This window comes from Oncorhynchus mykiss, chromosome 26 (genome assembly GCF_013265735.2).
Source record: "Oncorhynchus mykiss isolate Arlee chromosome 26, USDA_OmykA_1.1, whole genome shotgun sequence".
Taxonomy (NCBI): Eukaryota; Metazoa; Chordata; class Actinopteri; order Salmoniformes; family Salmonidae; genus Oncorhynchus; species Oncorhynchus mykiss.
The window spans coordinates 41,755,021-41,774,334 of record NC_048590.1 but is presented as its reverse complement, the minus strand read 5'-3'; the positions used below and the strand labels follow the sequence as shown (position 1 = coordinate 41,774,334).

General features: G+C 42.9%; 1 protein-coding gene across 2 annotated transcripts in view; it reads left to right on the top strand.

Annotated features, from left to right (window-relative positions):
- Positions 1-19,314, top strand: part of LOC110506143 (monoacylglycerol lipase ABHD2) — a 24,848-nt gene extending 5,534 nt beyond the window's left edge. For both annotated transcript variants that reach the window (XM_036964042.1, XM_036964041.1), the window contains exons 4-11: positions 3,860-4,035; positions 5,119-5,286; positions 5,648-5,831; positions 8,174-8,266; positions 8,753-8,851; positions 10,327-10,396; positions 10,622-10,706; positions 14,028-19,314. In XM_036964042.1, the coding sequence (XP_036819937.1) occupies positions 3,860-4,035; positions 5,119-5,286; positions 5,648-5,831; positions 8,174-8,266; positions 8,753-8,851; positions 10,327-10,396; positions 10,622-10,706; positions 14,028-14,239 (1,087 nt within the window). In that variant the 3' untranslated portion in view covers positions 14,240-19,314. The remainder of the gene's footprint in view (positions 1-3,859; positions 4,036-5,118; positions 5,287-5,647; positions 5,832-8,173; positions 8,267-8,752; positions 8,852-10,326; positions 10,397-10,621; positions 10,707-14,027) is intronic.

Sequence of the window (19,314 nt, the reverse complement as noted above, 5' to 3'; positions counted from 1 at the left end):
TGTGTGTTTTTAGCCGTGACTAACGGACCTGGAATGTTCCAGACTTCCTCAGGGAGGGATGCCCAGTTAAACATTTGCCGTCAGTTAATTTTATCTAGTCATAGGCTTAATAAGTATATGATAAGACAATTTGTTTAGCTCCAACTCTTGCAGATTTTATAATTTTAAAGGTTCATTATACTAATCAGTAGGTGAATTGCTTCTTAATTAAATACATTTTAATCTTAATTTTGCACTATATCCCTCCACTGGGCTGTACTCAGTCAAAAGCTTGCCAAGACAGAACGTGTGTAAAAGGATATTGGGCTAGTAGGGCTGTCTTTCATTCATCAATTGCTCCTTGGCTCTGTTTATGCTGACTAATGGTCCAAGACGGTTTGTGTAACTCCTAGTGACACCCAGTCGAGTTGCATAACACTGTTTCCAACACGGTGACCACGGACAGATCAATCATGGAGAAGGAGAGAGGTACACAGTGGAGGAAATATGAGACAGGGGGGCAACGACTGTGTTCAAAGCAGTCCATGCATTCCATCTGTCATTGTATTCTAGAAAATAAGGGCGCAGCTGAAATATTTTATTAAATTTAGCCTACGGAGAGTTTGGGAATAGCCTAAGTAGTTTGGGAGTTCGCCTCTGAAAGGGCAGGTCCTGCACTGGAGTGATGTGCAGCAGAGCCATTCTTCTCTGATGCTGAGTGAAGCCAGGTTTCCATGATCAGAGGTCTACTTGGCCTTTTATCTCAATCTGTCTCGGATGGCTTTGTGTTCAGGAAACCAGCCCTGTAAAGGGGCAATGTGGGATTGGTACATCCGTTTTTGAATGTTTAGATTAATGATATGTAGCTATTGTTTTTTTTGAAGAATATCATTTATGAATGCCTCGTTGAGCTTAGGTTTTGTTTAGCTCCAACTCTTACCCCATGATTTTACCCCCAAAAAGTGTTGTGGTTACCCCTTCAGACAGTAGATCAGAGGGATGTGTATTGCATCATATCAAAAGGCTAGTTATTAAATCAGACCTCCTATAGAACAGACCTGTGACTTTGATCTGTACCTCAGACAACACCCTTAGTTGTCTATCTATCAGCCCACGCTGGCTTCTGTTTCCTTTGCTTTGGTCTGCTGCTGACTGTCAAGGGCGACAGCAGGTTACAGTGCACACACTCGTGCACATATACATGCATGAGGACACAAACTTGTGCACAGACATGTAGCTACATGCGTGTGGACACAGGTTTGCTGGAATGTCTTGACTGGAGCACCCAGACCTACACCACTCTAAAGTGTAGGCAATATGACAGACTGATTTCATTCACACAGTAGATAAGTGTAGCTTTCATCAGTCATGTCAGATGAGTCATTTGAACAGTTTTGGGCCATAGCCTTTGCTTGTGGTCTTAGCTGGTCTGTTGCCCCCCCTCGCCTGCCTGCCTGGACTCCTCCCCTTGTCCTCTTAATCCTCCTGTGACAACATTACGTCATCCCTGCCAGTCGAGGATAATTCGCAGAGCGAGAATGTTCTGGGGAATCAAACCTGACCAAGACTTTAGTGTATTAGTCTATATCGGGGATATTTAAATCAGCCTGGAGGTCCGGAGTACTCCTGCTTCCTGTTCTACTTCATGCTACCTCCCTAACTCTACCTACGTCAGAGTTGATAATGATGTTTACACAGGGGTTGGAGGTCTTATCTGTAATATTAGTAATGGTGTGGGGAAGCATCAGCGGTCATTGTGTGTTTTGAGATGGGCGTTATGTAAGGGAAGTAATGTCCAGGTGCTCAGACTGCTCTAATGACAGTGAAGGAAGATGAGATTGAGGGGGTTGTGTAACTGTTGATTTAGCAACAGACTTTGCTCGCTGACGATATTTACTGTACCAGTGTGTACACTCCCCACCCATGTGTGTGGACCGTCAGTCCATCCTTTGACTGGGAGAGGATCACCCTGACCATGGTTCACCCTGACCTTGGTTATCTCCGGCCTTGGTTATCTCTGCAAACAGCCTCACAGCTGCCTAGCTATTCGCTCCAGTCAGGGAGCTGCCTAGCTATTCGCTCCAGTCAGGGAGCTGCCTAGCTATTCGCTCCAGTCAGGGAGCTGCCTAGCTATTCGCTCCAGTCAGGGAGCTGCCTAGCTATTCGCTCCAGTCAGGGAGCTGCCTAGCTATTCGCTCCAGTCAGGGAGCTGCCTAGCTATTCGCTCCAGTCAGGGAGCTGCCTAGCTAGTTCTATTTATCTCAATTTCATCACAGGGACATAACATTTTAAGGCCAGAGTGAGTAGGCCAAAGCTACATTTGAGGACATTGCAATTGTCAACATCGATCTCCTTCTTTTGTTATCGTGGCTGCTAATCTATAAACAGACCTAAAATGGAAACCACTACTTGTTTTTGGCCATTTGCCAAGGGTTTCCTGCTAAATGTTCGCTGTACTTCTGTGCTAAACTCAGTGTGCGGATGTGAGATGGTAGATTGTATGACTGTGATATGACTAGCCCAGCTCATGTCTTACTGCAGTGCTAGCAGCAGATAGATCCACTTTGATCTCCTGCAGGGTTGGACCCTTACCTACGTCTACTCCCATACAGATACAGTACCAGGGCAGATGCATTATCAAGGATGGTCAGCTTCGTGTGTGTTCTACTTAGGAATGTGAATCTCTTCCCTGTCCCCCGCTGTGTGTAAATGTTGTTCCAACGCACTGTGACTGAAAGTCAACACAGCAAATAAACCACCCACCTTTTTGCCCTTGTTGTCTGTGCTTAACCACGTTTGGGCTGTTGTCATGCTGTGCTGTTGCCACTTTGTTATTGTCGTGTTGCTACTGTGTTGTCATGTTGTACTGCTGCCGTGTTGTGTTGCTACTGTGTTGTCATGTTGTACTGCTGCCGTGTTGTGTTGCTACTGTGTTACGTTGTGCTGCTGCTGTGTTGTGTTGCTACTGTGTTACGTTGTGCTGCTGCCCCTGTGTTGTTGTCGTGTTGTGCTGCTGCCATGTCATGTTGCTACTGTGTTGAGCTGCTGCCCCTGTGATGTTGTCGTGTTGTGCTGCTGCCATGTCATGTTGCTACTGTGTTGTGCTGCTGCCCCTGTGATGTTGTCGTGTTGTGCTGCTGCCATGTCATGTTGCTACTGTGTTGTGCTGCTGCCCCTGTGATGTTGTCGTGTTGTGCTGCTGCCATGTCATGTTGCTACTGTGTTGAGCTGCTGCCATGTCATGTTGCTACTGTGTTGAGCTGCTGCTTTGTTTTCATGTTGTGTTGTTGTCTTAGGTCTCTCTTTTTTTATGTAGTATTGGTGTCTCTTTCGTCAAGTCTGTTTTGTCCTACCTTTTTAAAAATGGTTTTATCCCAGCCCCGTTCCCCGCAGGAGGCCTTTTTGCCACTTAGTAGATCTTCATGGTAAATAACAATGAGTTCTTAATTAACTTGCCTAGTTAAAGGTTTAATACAAGTAAAATTGTATACTACATTAGCTGACCGACTGAAAGACAAAACTGTAAGCAAGAATAAGTCATCAAGTAAAGTTATTCTATTACTTCAAGGGACATCCTAATGCTGTTGTGTGCTTGTTTCTTACAGAAACCTCTTATGGACACTGTTGCACATTCCACACACGTTTCTGTGCACAGATCTCAAGTTAGCATGGCATTGTAGAGTGTACTGTATGTGTGCGATTTAGGCTACTAGCCTATGTGTTAGAGCTCCTAGGACCTATACCAAGAATTACAATGGATTTTATTACCTGCAAATAAACCTTTCATCTCTTGAGTAAAGTAAATTAACTAAGTAAGCCTTGGACAAAGTAAGCCTTGTCCGAGCCAGAACAGCCCATAGTGAATCTGTGTGTTTTGCAGGTACATTCCGCCCCTGCTGTGGGGTAAAAGTGGCCACCTACAGACAGCACTGTATGGCAAGATGGGGCGTGTGAGCTGCCCTCACCCCATAGGCCTCAGGAAGTACTTACCCATGCAGGATGGGGCCACCGCCACCTTTGACCTCTTCGAGCCCATGGGGGACCACCGGACAGGAGGTGGGCTATTTCAATCATTCATGGATCATTTATCAAGAATGGAGAATCTCTATTGGCACAGGACTCTCTTTTTCAATATAAACATTCAAAAACAAAAACATCCCCCTCAATTGAGATGTGCTTGCCTTACCTTTTCTATGCCTAGGTTAACTGGTTGAGAAACATTGTCATTTACAGCAATGACCAAGGAGAGAAGTGCAATGGGAAGGAAAGCTGTTGAATGAGCTCATTGGAAGCATGAGAGCAAATTCATCAGCCCAATGTTGTGCTATGGACCTGTCCTATGTACGGTATCGGTCCTGTCTGGGCTCAGTTTGTCAGGGCGGTTTTGGCGTCTTTGGGCCATTGACTTGTTTACCCTCTGGTTCCATTTCCCGTTCTGTAGGTGATTTATTATGTCAGTGTTGTTGAGGACACAGATTTACAGACCGTGACTCTTGGTAAACTCTACTACCTCTACTTTCAGCTAAGGTGATGAGATCAGGGGCTGTGACCCAAATGGTACCCTATTCCCTATTTAGTGCACTACTTTTGACCAAGTGACAAAGTAGTGTACTGAATAGGGTGCCATTTGCGACGTAGATAATTTGTTTTGACCTCCGAGTTGAGATGTGGTAGTTTCTAATGGTCACTAGTTTGCGTTGCCATATGGAAGGAAGCATGTTGCTTTACTCCACACATCCACTTAGTTTCCTGTTCTAGTTGTGATGTTGCCAGTGGCTTCTGTCTGTGTTGTCTGTTTTATCTTAGTTATTAAAACATATAGATTTATATCCCTTTTGCCTCTTGTCAGGCCGTCATTGTAAATAACAATTTGTTCTTAATTGACTAGCCTGTTAAATAAAGGTAATAAAGAGCCTCTGGTAACTAGGCTACTTGTTGTTTTATTATTTGAGTGACTGGGACATCTCATCCTATAGAGGTTTTATTGAGGCACCATACTGTCTCTGTTTGCTGCCTGTCATATTTACGTACCACACCGTGCAATGATCGGCCCATGAGGACGTGTAATCTTGCCTTTACATATTTTCATTTGCAAACGGGCCTCTGATCCATCTGTCCGTATGTTTGCTATTCCAACAGATGACGTCACCATGGTGATATGCCCGGGGATCGGTAACCATAGCGAGAAGCACTACATCCGCACCTTTGTGGGTCACTCTCAGAAGGAAGGTTACAGGTGTGCTGTGCTCAATCACCTGGGTGCTCTGCCCAACATCGAGCTCACCTCACCTCGCATGTTCACCTACGGTGAGGACTACACAGGCGTGTACAAACACGCACATACTCCTAATAAAACACACACATGCGCACACACACATACTCTTAATAAAACACACACATACTCTTAATAAAACACACACATGCGCACACACACATACTCCTAATAAAACACACATGCGCACACACACATACTCCTAATAAAACACACACATGTGCACACACACACAAAGCAACAACAAGAAGGTATAGGTGAAAGACAGGTTTTTACCACACCACCCTGATTTCAGATCAGTGGCCATGAATTATGCTACCAAGGAAATGAACCAACTCAAAGCCCCAGTATGTAATGTCTTTGCTCTGGTCCGTGTGCTTGTGCTTGTTCTGGTAGGTTGCACGTGGGAGTTTGCGTCCATGGTGGGTTACATCAAGAAGATGTTCCCTCACACCCACCTCATAGTGGTGGGCTTCAGCCTCGGAGGCAACATCGTGTGCAAGTTCCTGGGAGAGAACCGGACCAATCAGGAGAGAGTGCTGTGCTGCGTCAGCGTCTGCCAGGGATACAGTGCACTCAGGTGGGCTACGGTCTTAAGACTTATTTAAACCCTGTGCAAGTACGCAAAAGCAACATGTAAGAGCTGCTCAAAATGGCTATCCAGTGTTCATCTGTGGAGTTACAAATTGCAGTGCTGCACACGTTTGTGTATTATAATTGCTACGTAAGGACGCAGAATGGACATTTTGCCTAGCTAATGGTGTTTGTTGCATTACATACTATATGCCCTTTTTACACAGCTGTATACTAGGTCAGTGAAGGTGTCATAAACATCAAAATTTAAAAGTGGAGACACATTGTCTTAAAGGCAATGTGTTATGCTTGTTAACAATGAGCTGTAACGTAGCTAACTTAGTGTAAATAAGGGTTTTTCCCCAACTTAGTGAAGTTAGCTAGCTGGTGTTTCTATTTACTGTGCAGTTGGTTAGCTGTCAAAAATGACATACTGTTCAGTTGTGTTTTACCAATGGTGAAGGCGCATAAAGATGAAGGAATTCAGATATGTCTTAGTTTGAGCACTATCCACTGAGTTTGTAAACTACGGCACTTTTTAGTTTTTTCAAATTTCCACTGTCTTGGCGCTAGAATTAGAATCATGTCTACTGTGCTAATGCCAATAGAATAAATTAGTAATAGAGAGCAATGTACAATATGGCGAACTTAGCAAGCGAGGCGTTTTATGGTAATTACATGGGGGGGCCGTCATCTTTTATGCACCTTTGTGACGTAATCTACTTTCCAAGTGTATTGCTTTGAATACAAGTGCTCTGTCTGTCCTACTTCTGAGCCTTGGTTCTCTGTAAAAGGAGGTTCACTCAGATGGAATTAATTTTGCCCAGCAGCTTTCTGTCTGACAAGATGGCAACAAGGCTGAGAGTAGCTGGGATCCTGTTTTTTCTCCAGCATCATTGATCATTTCCTGTAGTTTGGCTTTATCTGTGATCTCAGTGGACTGGTGACTAACACAACAAAGACAGAGGACAGATGCCCTGCCTTTTATCCTTGCCTGGGTGCCGGTCTGTCTCCGCTGTAGACAACTGGTTGTTGCCTTGCCAAGTCTTTTGAGGTAGGCAAAGATGTAGGCTCCAGTACAGTAGGTCTGTGTTATTGAGTACTGAAACAGACTCATACTGTTGGCTGCTCCGTTAACCTGGGTTGTTAGTTTTCATGCACCATGCAGTTCTTCCATGGAGGTTGTTTCAGTGTTTTCCTTCTGTCTTAGTCCCTGTGATCTATTTGATTACACTTGGGTCTAAAGCAGACTGCCTGTTATCATACTGAGCATAGACTTTGTAAACACTTGAGCTTTTGTTGTGACGGAGAAACTTTTTATCACGATACAGTGACTGAAAACACACAACTCTGGTGTTTCTAGATGTGGTATTGCACAAGCTCTGGGATGGAGTAGATGGAACTCTGTGAAACGTGTGGTGTTTCTGAACCACACCTTTTGAGTTTGAAACGTGGCCAACGTCTCTTGGCAGGAACACTCTGCTCTGTCCAGAGAGTAAACAGTGTGTTCGTGTGTGTGTCAGGACCAGGCAGACTGGACTTTTGTGAAATGGGAGTAGTCTTTATACCTCTGTTTTATTTTCCATTCCTGTCTGTCATAGCTAAAGCCTTGTCTTTTGTCATTGCCCATGCCATCTGTTGAATGGGATTGTTATGCCTGCTGCACAGTTCTCACTATATATGCTACCTCTGTAGTATTTCTCATCAGGGTTGGGTGGGTAGATTACTTTCTAAATGTAATTTTTTAGTTACTAGTTACCTGTTAAATTGTAATCAGCAATGTAATCTGATTACTTTAAGTTACTTTTTCGATTACTTCCCCCTTAGGAGGCATTAGAAGAAGACAAAAAGGATCCATCAAACACATTTAGTGTGTCATAGAGGTCTCTGAACTTATGGTCAGGCAAAACAAATCAGATTTAGCCTACATGTAACTGATAACATGTAATCAGTTACTCCTCAACCTTGTTTCACATGTGCACTAGCAGATATGAAGTTGGACTAGCTAATTCCTAGATTTGTACTGCTAGCTTGTTGCTAGCTAGTTATTAGCTAGTTGCTAGCTAGGTAGTGTTGTTGAGTTCATAGTGCAGTAAGAGATCGTTCTGCGGATTTAACATGTGGGGTGATGGTTAGCATGTCAGCTTCAAGAGTACAAAGTGTTGTTGGCAGCAGGTTTTTTGTTGTCCTGCATTGGCCTACAGTGATGAAACCTGTGTTTCATGCTTTAGCCAACTTTTGAGTATGTTGGTTGTCAGGCCAAACTGATATAAACATGACAACAATATAATTAGTTCTCTCTCTACACACAACTGACTTCCTTGTGTGTGTGTGTGTGTGTGTGTACAGGGCCCAGGAGACGTTCCTACAGTGGGACCAGTGCAGACGCTTCTACAACTTCCTCATGGCCGACAACATGAAGAAGATCATCCTTTCACACAGGTACTCAGCCCTGTTACAATACTTAGCACATTCACACTGGTAGGCCCAGTCCCAAAGAAACCCCTAGCCCCTACCCTAGGGCCATGACACTTCTCATACATCTGAAATGGCCAAATTACTGTAAAAGCCATATGGTGGAAACTCCATGTGGTGATTGGGAGCTTTCATCACATGATAACACCCATTCAAGCCCTGCTGGGGCCACCCATAGGAAATCAAACTCTCTGCTAAATGGCTTATATTATTTAAGATCTATGACAAATGGCTTGGACTTAACTCAGTCACAACCCAGCAGATCAGTAAATTCCCCATGGAGGAGAACACCAAACCCGTACAGAGCAGCTCCCTGAGGCAAACTATTTAACTAATGAAATGGAGGCAATTACGCACGGAAATTCCTGGTAAAGGTATAGATTTTACTGAGAATAACTAGTGTTGTCACGTGTTTCAACGCCATGTCTCAACATTTTGTGTGTGTGTTTACAGGGGCAGTCTGTTTGGAAGTGCAACGAAGATGGAGGATGCAGACCTGAGCCGGCTCTACACGGCCACCTCCCTCATGCAGATCGATGAAACCATAATGAGGTATAGGACACGCTTTCCCCCTCAATACATTTGAGTAAAAGACACTAAATAGAATCTAATAAGGAACACATGCTAAAATGACACAATGCAATTATTCCTGTGAGCAACCGGTCTCACATTGACCCCCTGTGAAATCAGTGTTGAGTCCTCAACACTACAATATTTAGAACTGATTTCACAGGGGGTCAATGTGAGATTTATGGCTGTATGTTTAAAATAAACTGTCAACACTCAACAGCACCTGCTGAAGTTCAAGCCAAACGTTTTGAGTTTTGTCAATACATAGGAACAATATGCTAGGAGCCATTGAGCAGGGCTGGGCGATTATCGCGTATGGGAGTTTCTCGATTTTAAATCTTGAAATAAGCTTTGTTGCACAATTTAAGGTCAAAACACTGCATTTCATAAGGAATTCAGGGCTTGTACAATTATACCTAAGCCTTCAACCATAAGACCCATTAATAATTAAATCATTTTATCAAAATAGTTTAACCTGCTTTTTTGCAATAATCACTGATCTGGCTTTCAAATCTGTCTATGAAAATGGCCTTTTTTTAAACAAACTTAACCAGAACCAGGCACAATGTACATTCACTAATAATGACTAACTTAAGGTAGCAGGCATAGATGATGAACACAGGTCAACCTCTCAAGCCCACCTTCTAATGAGTAGCCAGCTAATCTTTATATTTCAAGTCTAGCCAACTTGGGTGTATTTGCTTGCTAACATGGTAGAACAGTTGAACTGTTCTGAATACACCCTCCTGTCCATCTCCACCTGTTTGAACAACTCTGTTCACTTTGTTTAGATATTGAAATCAAGTGAGAACGAGTTGCAAATTCCGGATATTAATGCGTATTTTTATGCTCATTGCACATTTATAAAACGCCTACTGGACAGTTGGCACATAACAGTATGTGGCTAAAATGCTGCTAGCGGTGGTGTTACCGCAATGCTGCGCACGACAGGAACTGAGCAGACATTTGCCCAAGTCGTTGATACTCACGTCTTAGTAAGGTCTGCTCTGTTCTACGTGTTGGGAGTTGAGACATGAAAAGGGTATCATTAGAATGGTTTAGTTTAAATGCAGATAGAGATTTTAAACTGCTCGTTGTCAGAGAGGAAGAAGTGCTCTTTAGTCTTTGTTGTGGTGAGTGTCAGGGGGAGGGGCTTGGTGTCTGTGCCAGTGGGAAGGTGCACCGTGAACACAGCACAGAAGGAGCAAAGGAGACGAGAAAAAAGACAGTTTAAAAATATATATATATTTAACTTGATTCTTGCGATACAGGCATTTTGAACATTGTTCTAAAACATGAATTTGCTATATCGCCCAGCTCTAAGGCCTCTGAGTATCTTGCTGTGCATGGTTCATAGGGATGTGCTCACCCACATAGTATGTCACTTAATAATCCCTCTCCAGTTTCCACAGCATGCTGCTTTGTTTTGTGACCTGTCACCCCTCCTGTCTCTGCAGGAAGTTCCACGGGCACAACTCCCTCAAAGAATACTACGAGAAGGAGAGCTGTGTGCATTATATTCACAATGTAGGTTGATACTCTTTATCCCTACTTCTATCCCTCTCTCTCCTGTGTGAATTAAGAATACTTTTGTAAACATGTATGTGTGTCTGAATATCAGAGATGTACTAAAGGAAGTTGTTAGAACAGTGAGGTCTTTGGAGAGTTCATGATTTAAGCTTGTGTCTAAGTGGACTCTTATACTGTATGCAATACACAGGCCCAATATCTAATTATGGTTGTATTTTTTAGGTTGACGTGCCACTTCTGCTGGTCAACTCTGCAGACGATCCTCTGGTGCACGGGTCTCTGCTCACCATCCCTCGCACACTGGCAGGTAACACACCCCTGCATTAGTACTCACTCACTCACTCACTCACTCACTCACTCACTCACTCACTCACTCACTCACACTCACTCTCTCTCACACTCTCTTACACTTTCTCAGAGCTCGTCCCTACAGAGACACAGGGCCATTCGGCTCGAACCGCCCTATCCGGTCCCCCAGGACACCTTTTCCCCAGAGATAAACATGTGTAATTCCCCACTTGAAAAAATGTAATCTATACTTGGACTGTCTGTGTCCTGCTTCTGTTATAATGCAATGTCATTATAGTTAACACAGACAAAGACGTTTGTACAACATGTCGATCGTGGCATTTCTAGTTACAACAGATGTTTGTACAACATGCCTTTATGCGGAGCTACATTAAAATAATTGTGCGCTGAAGTTTTTTTTTTAGCTATTGAGAAGAGGCATCCAGAGAATCCGATCATGCAGCCCCACTCCATAAGAAGTTAGTCAGTACTGTAACAGTGAGAAAAACACATTGCTAAATTGAACTTGGTGTTTGGTGTCAGCAAGCCACTTTGAAAAGTCACTTTTTAATGTCCAGAACAGTATGTGCACATGTTTTTTGTGTACTAACACAAGGGAAATCATTAGAAGTCTGTGTTTTCACCAGTTCAACACCTGGTACAAAGTTCTCCCTTACTTTGTCTCTGAAACAGCAGAGCTGGAATAGACAGATGAATCCTTTAAGTCCCACACCCAGGCCAGGGAGGGGAGGTATGTAGAACTAGGTGTGTTGGGAATGTCTGACTGATTAACACTGGCTCTAACTCTCACACTCACACACACACACACACACACACACGGTAGTGTATCACACAGATGAGAGCCTCTGTCTCCTCGTGTGCTCGTGACTTAGACTCTAGACACCGCTAGGCCTTACCTTTTTAGACATGCAAACTTAAGTCTGTCATTTTTTTCAACACTAACTGATTCTAATGACTGAGGTTAACATGATGGGTGTTCTATCATTTTAAAATAGAACACTGAGAATAGCGGCCAATCAGCTTAATCCTCAAGGGTTTACTGGGTTGATCAAATGGAGCAGTAAAGGAAAGCATGCTATTTATGGAAACAACCACCTCAGCACTACCAACTAGTCACCATTTGTTGGATTATTTTAGATCCATGGACTGGACAGTACTCTAGCCAGTTCTCATCTCTCACGGGATTTCTGGAACAGCCCATCCCAAATTGCTCTCTATCCCTCTCCCTTGGCCCTTACCCTTTAATGTAAGCATGTCTGAAGGTTCTGGTTGGGTATAAGCTGTGTAGTGGTAGAGCTTCCACAATATTGCTTCCTGACAGATCTGCATTGAAGGGGTAGGTCTAAAGAGAAGTTCCCTACTGAAATGATCACGTTTCCTCAAAGTGGTGCTGAATGTGTGGTGGTGATGTGACCTGTTATTTATAGAGTCCCAGAGCTGGGATGGAGGGTAACACTAGCTCACTGGCTTGTTGTGTCCTGCACTACACAGAGATGCAGGGTGGAGATAGAGGAGATTCTCAGCTGGTGCCCTGCCTAACTCTCTGATAGGGCAAATCAGCTGGTGCCCTGCCTCACTCTCTGATAGGGGAAATCAGCTGTTGCCCTGCCTAACTCTCTGAAAGGGGAAATCAGCTGGTGCCCTGCCTAACTCTCTGAAAGGGGAAATCAGCTGGTGGTTCGGTCCCCTTTGCCCTAGAAGAGTCAGGCTGACTCACACTGGCCACAGGAAGCCTGGAAACATGTGAAAGCTGTTGTATAACTAATGTGGTCACCTCACCTGGAATCAAACTTTAAGCTGCATGGTAGTTGGTACATGTCATTAGGGCTGTCTGGCGGACAAATCCGGCCAACAATCTTTTAGTTGGAACCTCAGTCAGGAGTCTTGTGCGTAGTGCTTAACCCAGAGTTAAAGTCCATTTCATTTTAGGATTTAAATGGAATGTTATTCAAATGAAGAATATGACATTATTATTACTTAACAGTGTGTAGTTTAGATGAATTAGGCTTCTGCTTTGCTCATCCTTATCTTCCGTGTCACAAAATGGAAGCTGCATATTAGACATCATTTCTGTTTTAAAGCAAGCTTCAACTTTTCCCTGCGTCTAGTTCATGGTCCTTTTTAAAACGCTATTAAACAATAGGATGGCTTCCCAAAAGATGCAGCCAGCCAAACTGAATGGGTTATTATGAATGTGTTCCTACATCAAACCCTCTTCAGGGTTCAGCCTAATGGAAAGCTGGGGTGTCCTTTTTGAATTGTTTATAAATATGAGTCATTTCCTAGAATCACCTAGGCTATTATAACCTCTGGTAGATGTTAGCAGATAGTGTATGGTTGGTACAAGCCCTGTGGGGTCACACTCACCAGGCGGAGACTGCAGTTTCCCTCACTAACTACTTTTCTGTTTAATTTACAAGTAATGGAAAATAGGGGTCCATTTATATTATTGAATTGGAATATTAATTTACTTCCTTAATCAGCCCCAACCCTGATTCTGTTAATCAGCCCCAACCCTGATTCTGTTAATCAGCCCCAACCCTGATTCTGTTCTACCAGTTGGGGAATACCTGTAATACTGTTGTTACCCGCTACATGCTCAGTCATTTCACTAACACTAACTAACACTAACCTCACTAAATAGGTTATAAATAGGCTGTACTGTACAGCCTATAATCAGTGACTTGTCCCATTTTGGTTGACGTGCACCTCCCAGTGGATTGGGTTGAACAATTGGTGTTTCAACAAAAACCTAAACTGAACGGTATGAAGTAGCTCAGCTACAGAGTCATGAGTTAATTGTTCTAGTTGGTCAATCCTGATAGATATGACATGTTTATTGCCTTTATCAAGGCTCTATTTATCTTTCATCAGGGTTATTGAGCTACCTGGTGATAGTGATCGATGTTAATGCACTGGACCCTGCTCTCCTTCCTCTCCCTGTCCTCCTAGACGCCTGACTCAAGATCTCTGCCCCTTTACACGGATGACGCCATTTTACGACCTTGGTGTAACATTGTGTGCTGTTCAATATTTTACCGAATGTCAGGAATGATGCCATACATAACTGTCTCTAAAAAATGACTCCCATGTGGTTCTGGGGGCTGGTCCGGTGGTTGTGCTGCCGACCCGGATCACATGCCCCTGGAGGCAGTGGTTCCATCACCCGTTCCTCCACTTGCTTTCTGTACTGTAGCCCTCATCTCATTCCTCTCATACATTTCTATCCATTTGTCTATCAACTAAAAAAACATGTTTTAAAAGATGCTACTATCTTCTAATTCTACCCCCTCCCTTTCTGTTCCCTATCCCCCTCCAGAGAAGAAGCAGAATGTCATCTTCGCCCTGACACTGCACGGGGGGCACCTGGGCTTCTTTGAGGGGGCCGTGCTCGTCCCCCAGCCCCTCACCTGGATGGACAAAGTGATCGTGGGTTACGCCAACGCCATGTGCCAATGGGAAAAACAGAAACCGCCATGCCAAAAAAGCGGGAACCTGAATACATCCTGTCCTGAAGAGAAGGCAGCGTAAACTTTAACTTCCTGAACTCCTCTCTCGCTCACCTCTGACCCTCCCCTCCCCACTCACTGAGGAGAAACTTTAACCAAACTTGAACTACTACTCTCTCTCTCTCCTCTCACGCCTCTTCTCGGGCTACTGTCTCAACCCTCTCCTCCTCCTCCTGGGTACCCCTATTCCCTCAGCCTCTACTCCTCCTGCTGCCCCCCTCTAACCAAAACCACCTTACACGTGAAGGAACTAAAACGACTAAATGCCTTTGTGCTTTGTCTCTGAGGGGAACTAGTGGAGTGGAGAGGAACAACTACTTCTGTCCTTACGTATACATTACCAAGAGAGATCCCTGAGATCCAACCATGGAGACTTTGACCAAATATTCACTTTAAAAAAGGGATAAAACAAACTGGCATCCGACAAGTAGAGAAAAAGAGAGGGAGAGAGAGTGACATGGTAGATGTGTAGTCGTAGAGAAAACGAGCACAGAAGAAACCTCCTAGTACTATCTCTGAGGACTAATGAAGCTGCAGTGACTGTACGCTACAGTGCGCTCACTGCTGACGACTGCCATGGCTTTAGCCTAGTTTGCCGTCTTAAACCAACACAGCCTCTTTATACAATGTATGTTACTCGCAAATAATGTATAAAAAGCCAGTTTAGTTTAGCAGGCCGTGTGTGCTGAGAAGGAGAGCTGCGGGATAGCTCTGTTAGTATGTGACCTTTTCTATGAGGTTGATCTGATTCTCTGTTCTGTCTGTTTTAGTCCTAAATATGTTTTCTTGGTGAAAAGCAGCCCTTTTTGGAAGGTATACAAATATGGAATAGTTTATTATTATTATTATTATTATTATTATTATTATACAATTATTTTCAGATCACGAGTCCCCCATAAAATGAGTATCTATTTCACACTTGATTCCATGTAGAATCAAGGGGTATGTCTCACAATGCACCCTAGTTCCTATGGTGAAATATAGTGGACCTGGTCAAAAGTAGAGCACTACAAAGGGAATAGGGTGCCTTTTGGGATGCATCCAAGATCTCACTCGCCCCTCAGTGATATTAAGCAGTGGAGGTAGGTTTTTACCTAGCGGACCTGACCTGTGGTCAATCTCAATGAGATCCATGCACATTCCTACTGTCTCGTTGTTCTATCACTTTTATTCAATGCACTTTATACGTTGTATGTCACATTTCTTTATTCAACCGTTTTGTTATTCTTTCTTTTACGGGACTAGCGGAAGACAAAGGTTTAGAAACTGTTTTGTTTTGCGTAACGTTTAGTTCAGTGACACTAACGAACGGGAGGGAGAGAGGTTGATAACTCTTCAAGTTAGACGGCCCAAATGATCCCCGCGTTCACTAAACCCTACAGTCCACCCTCCCAGTAGAGGATTTTTGTACTTAAAAATAAGACACTTTTTCCAAAATAGTGCTCTACATGTTAGTACACTATGTAGAGAATAGTGTCATTTGAGATTAGCCCTCAGGGTGAGTCTTCCTTGGCTGTCTGTCCTGTGCAGTCAACCTACTCAGCCTTACTACTAACCCTAACCTACTCAGTCCTATACCCTTGATCAGCTCCAGGTCTTCTAAAGCATGACTGACTATAGAATCATTCCCTTACACAGAGTAGCCCACTGCCAATACACAGACACTCCAGTGTCAGACACTCGTATGGAAATGGACCTAGCAGCTCAGACTCAATATCACTAAAATACATTTTCAACCAAAGTCACAACGTAGATAACTTGCTGTGATTACTGGTTTATCACCTCTGATGTTGAACCTTTCATTGGCGAGGGCACTGTACAGACATGAACATACAATCATGTAGATGACTGGTATTATAGACCATGTGTTCATGGGACCTGAGCTGTGAGGTGTGCTGAGTAGGATGGCCATAATCATTGTGTTAATGACTTCCAACAGACTCCATTTTGTTGAACCAAAAGTCATCACAGGAAAGTTTTTTTTTTTTTAGTTGAGCAGTGGTCGAATACTGATAGAATATTGGTGGCAGTGTTGAGGTCTACCAGAGAGGAAGTTTATTATACATGGGAATGGCCCAACTTTGTTGCTAGGGAACATTATCTTTCAAAGGGGGAGAGAACTACTTTCCATTTAGTTTTGTCAGGACAGAAGATCTTAGCACACACGTTTGTGTTTGAAGGAATGCTGGAATGTTAATGCTGAAAGATGCTGAGGTGTATGAGAACGATGTGTAGGTGAGAATCTGATGAGGTTTGCAAAGACTCAACCCCGAACTCAAGGGGGAGTGGCGCAGAAGATCAAGTTTAGATGTTATGGCTGAGACGTCATAGCTGTCCGTGTTTCCTCTTCTTCTGATATATAATGGCCATGCATTTTCCCTTCAAAGCCTGCAGAGGCAGCCATTCTGGTGGTGTGTTGTCATGACACGTCCAGTCCAGAGGTCCAGCCAAGTGAACTGCAGGGAGGTAAAGCTGGTGATTCACTGTACATTAGTGGTTTGTCCCAAATGGCACCATATTCCCTATATAGTGCACTACTTTTACCCTGAGCCCTATGGACTCTGGTCAAAAGTAGTGCACTATATAAGGATTAGGGTGCCATTTGGGATGCTATCTAGGCGTATCAGTCTCACCCAACCCATACCTTCTGTGTAGCATAATGAGCTCTTTCAACATCACCTCATGCCAGTCATTTGGCTGGCTGAGTTCTTTCAGCCTTGTAAACCGTCACTCCCTTCTCGAACAGTCAACTGGCATCCAAACACAAGGGTGCCATCTGCAGGCTTGGAGAGCAAACTACAACATCTGTCTTAAATCCAGCCAGTAGGTTACTGTACTGTAGTCCTTTAGACATTATTGATGTTAACTCAGTGAGACCAGATTTTAATACAGCTGTTGAACTGACGTTTATTACCAATGTTTGTTACCAATTTTTAAGGACACTTCACAGTTTTAGTTAAAAGTTCATAGAAAATCAATTAGTCGGTGACTCGTCCAGTCTAACCGATAGTCATGTGGTTCTGAGAGATCCCAGCGAGTAAGATCTGCGTCTCGATACACCAGCATAACAAGCTGTCTTTGCTATGTCTAGAAATCCACTTATCCCCTAACTTTGCACAGAAATGCAGGTTTGGATTGTATCTCTTCAAACTACTTCCAGAATTGAACATTTAGTTTGTTTTTCAGATGTCTTTTTTAAATGTGTTTTGTATTTTGTATTGTTACGGTGACTTATTCTTTTCTTGTATGTGCAGATCAGAGTGAGTGTATATGAATGAATGTAGGTGTGTATGATGAGTCCTAACACCATCTCTGGTTTGGAAAACCAAAACATGTCTTCACTTTTTAAAGATACAAATGAATTAAATGTATACATAGTTCGGTCGTTCCACCAATTCAGTGCCTTTTTAGAATTCAGCTGGTAACATTCTCTCAAAGTGCACATGTTCAACTTAATTCAAAACACTTCCCATCTCAAGAGGTTAAATAAAAAAGTGACTATATTAAGTGTGAAGTAAAGTAATAGGGTTGGTGATCATAAATAAACCATATGGATGGTATGGGAGCCTGTTGTGTACAACCGGGAGGGGCAATTGAATGCAAGCTTTTAAAAAATGAAAGTGTCAACATTTGTAGCCTGTCTATATATGGAGTAACAGGGTTGTCGTGTTCTGCTCGACCCACTCCGTTTCCCACCACAAAACACCAGAACCAGCTCACCTGCTTTTACACTGTGATTTGACTATTAGATATTAGTTTCTTTAGGTTATTATTATAGTTTCACCATTTTAAAACGAGTTCAGTTTACATAAGTAACAGAGTTAACCTTAAAATGAAGGGACTTTCTTTCCCTTGAAATGAATTACAATCTTCAGAAATGACTGCCAAAGCAACTAAATAACTAGGGCTTTACAATGGAGAAATGTTGACCTTAAGTGGGTTAAATTCTCCATGTTCATGGAGGGACATGTCAATTTTTTTTTGTTTGTGCACTTTAGGAAGAAAAAATTGGATTTATTGAATTATCCATGTGATCTATATTAAAGGGCACTTCAATGAATGTAACAGGCTTTTAAAATGCAATATTGTTACACAATTTCTACTTCAAATATCAAAGGGATGCAAAAGGCAGTCATTTGGTGAAACGACCCAGTTATATGTTACTGTATGACGGGGACCAGGGGCCATTTATAAAAGATTAAGGCAATAATCAATAGGGATTTGTTTCTCTCAAGGTGTAAATGCAAACGTGAGGGAAAGATGAGTACAAAAAGGAAAGTGGGAGAACAATCTTATTTATGCAGTTTTGTTTGGACATAGAGAATGGTCTCCAATCCATGTCCGATGTTCTGAGTTGTACATTTTAGGATTGATATGAAACAATGTATTAATCTTAACTTCCGCTTGTTGACCCTAATTGTGTAAGTGTGACTGACTATGGTCTTGCAGGTCCTGCTTTTGAGAAACAACCCTTTGAGACTGGATGAGGTCACCAGACTGAGATCAGAGGCCAAATGTAATTAATGTCTTAGAGTAGGAGTGCTGATCTAGGAACAGTTTTGGCTTTTAGATCAAAATACATAATTGGCTATATGGACATTCAGGACCTAGATCAGCACTCCTACATCCCCAGGGGTTTATTCCATTGGCTGAAATGTCCAGAACGATGCTCATAGAAAAGTAGTGCATAGAACCAACATGGTTCTCCATTCCAGAAGAAAGAAAGCCCCGGAAATGCTATGCAATCCATTTCTATCTGAAACGTTCTGACCATGCCGCGCTGGTGAACACACCTAGATATGGGGAATGGAGCCCTTTCCACCAATAAGAACACAGTGATCCATGACATCATCAAATGTTCACTAACATTCTAGAGCTTTATTCTTGTGTTTACAATCCGTTTCATTGTACGAAGATGTTAGCTGTTTTGGAAGGGTGGTGGATGTGGAAATGTTATTTTGGTGCACTGATATAATCATACAGTATGAATTCAGATCACTGGTGTGTTTTTGTAAAGAAAACCAATGGTGTGTGTGATGTACTAATAAAACAAATATGGTTGTGTTCCAAAAATAAATTATTTTCTTGTAAAAAGTT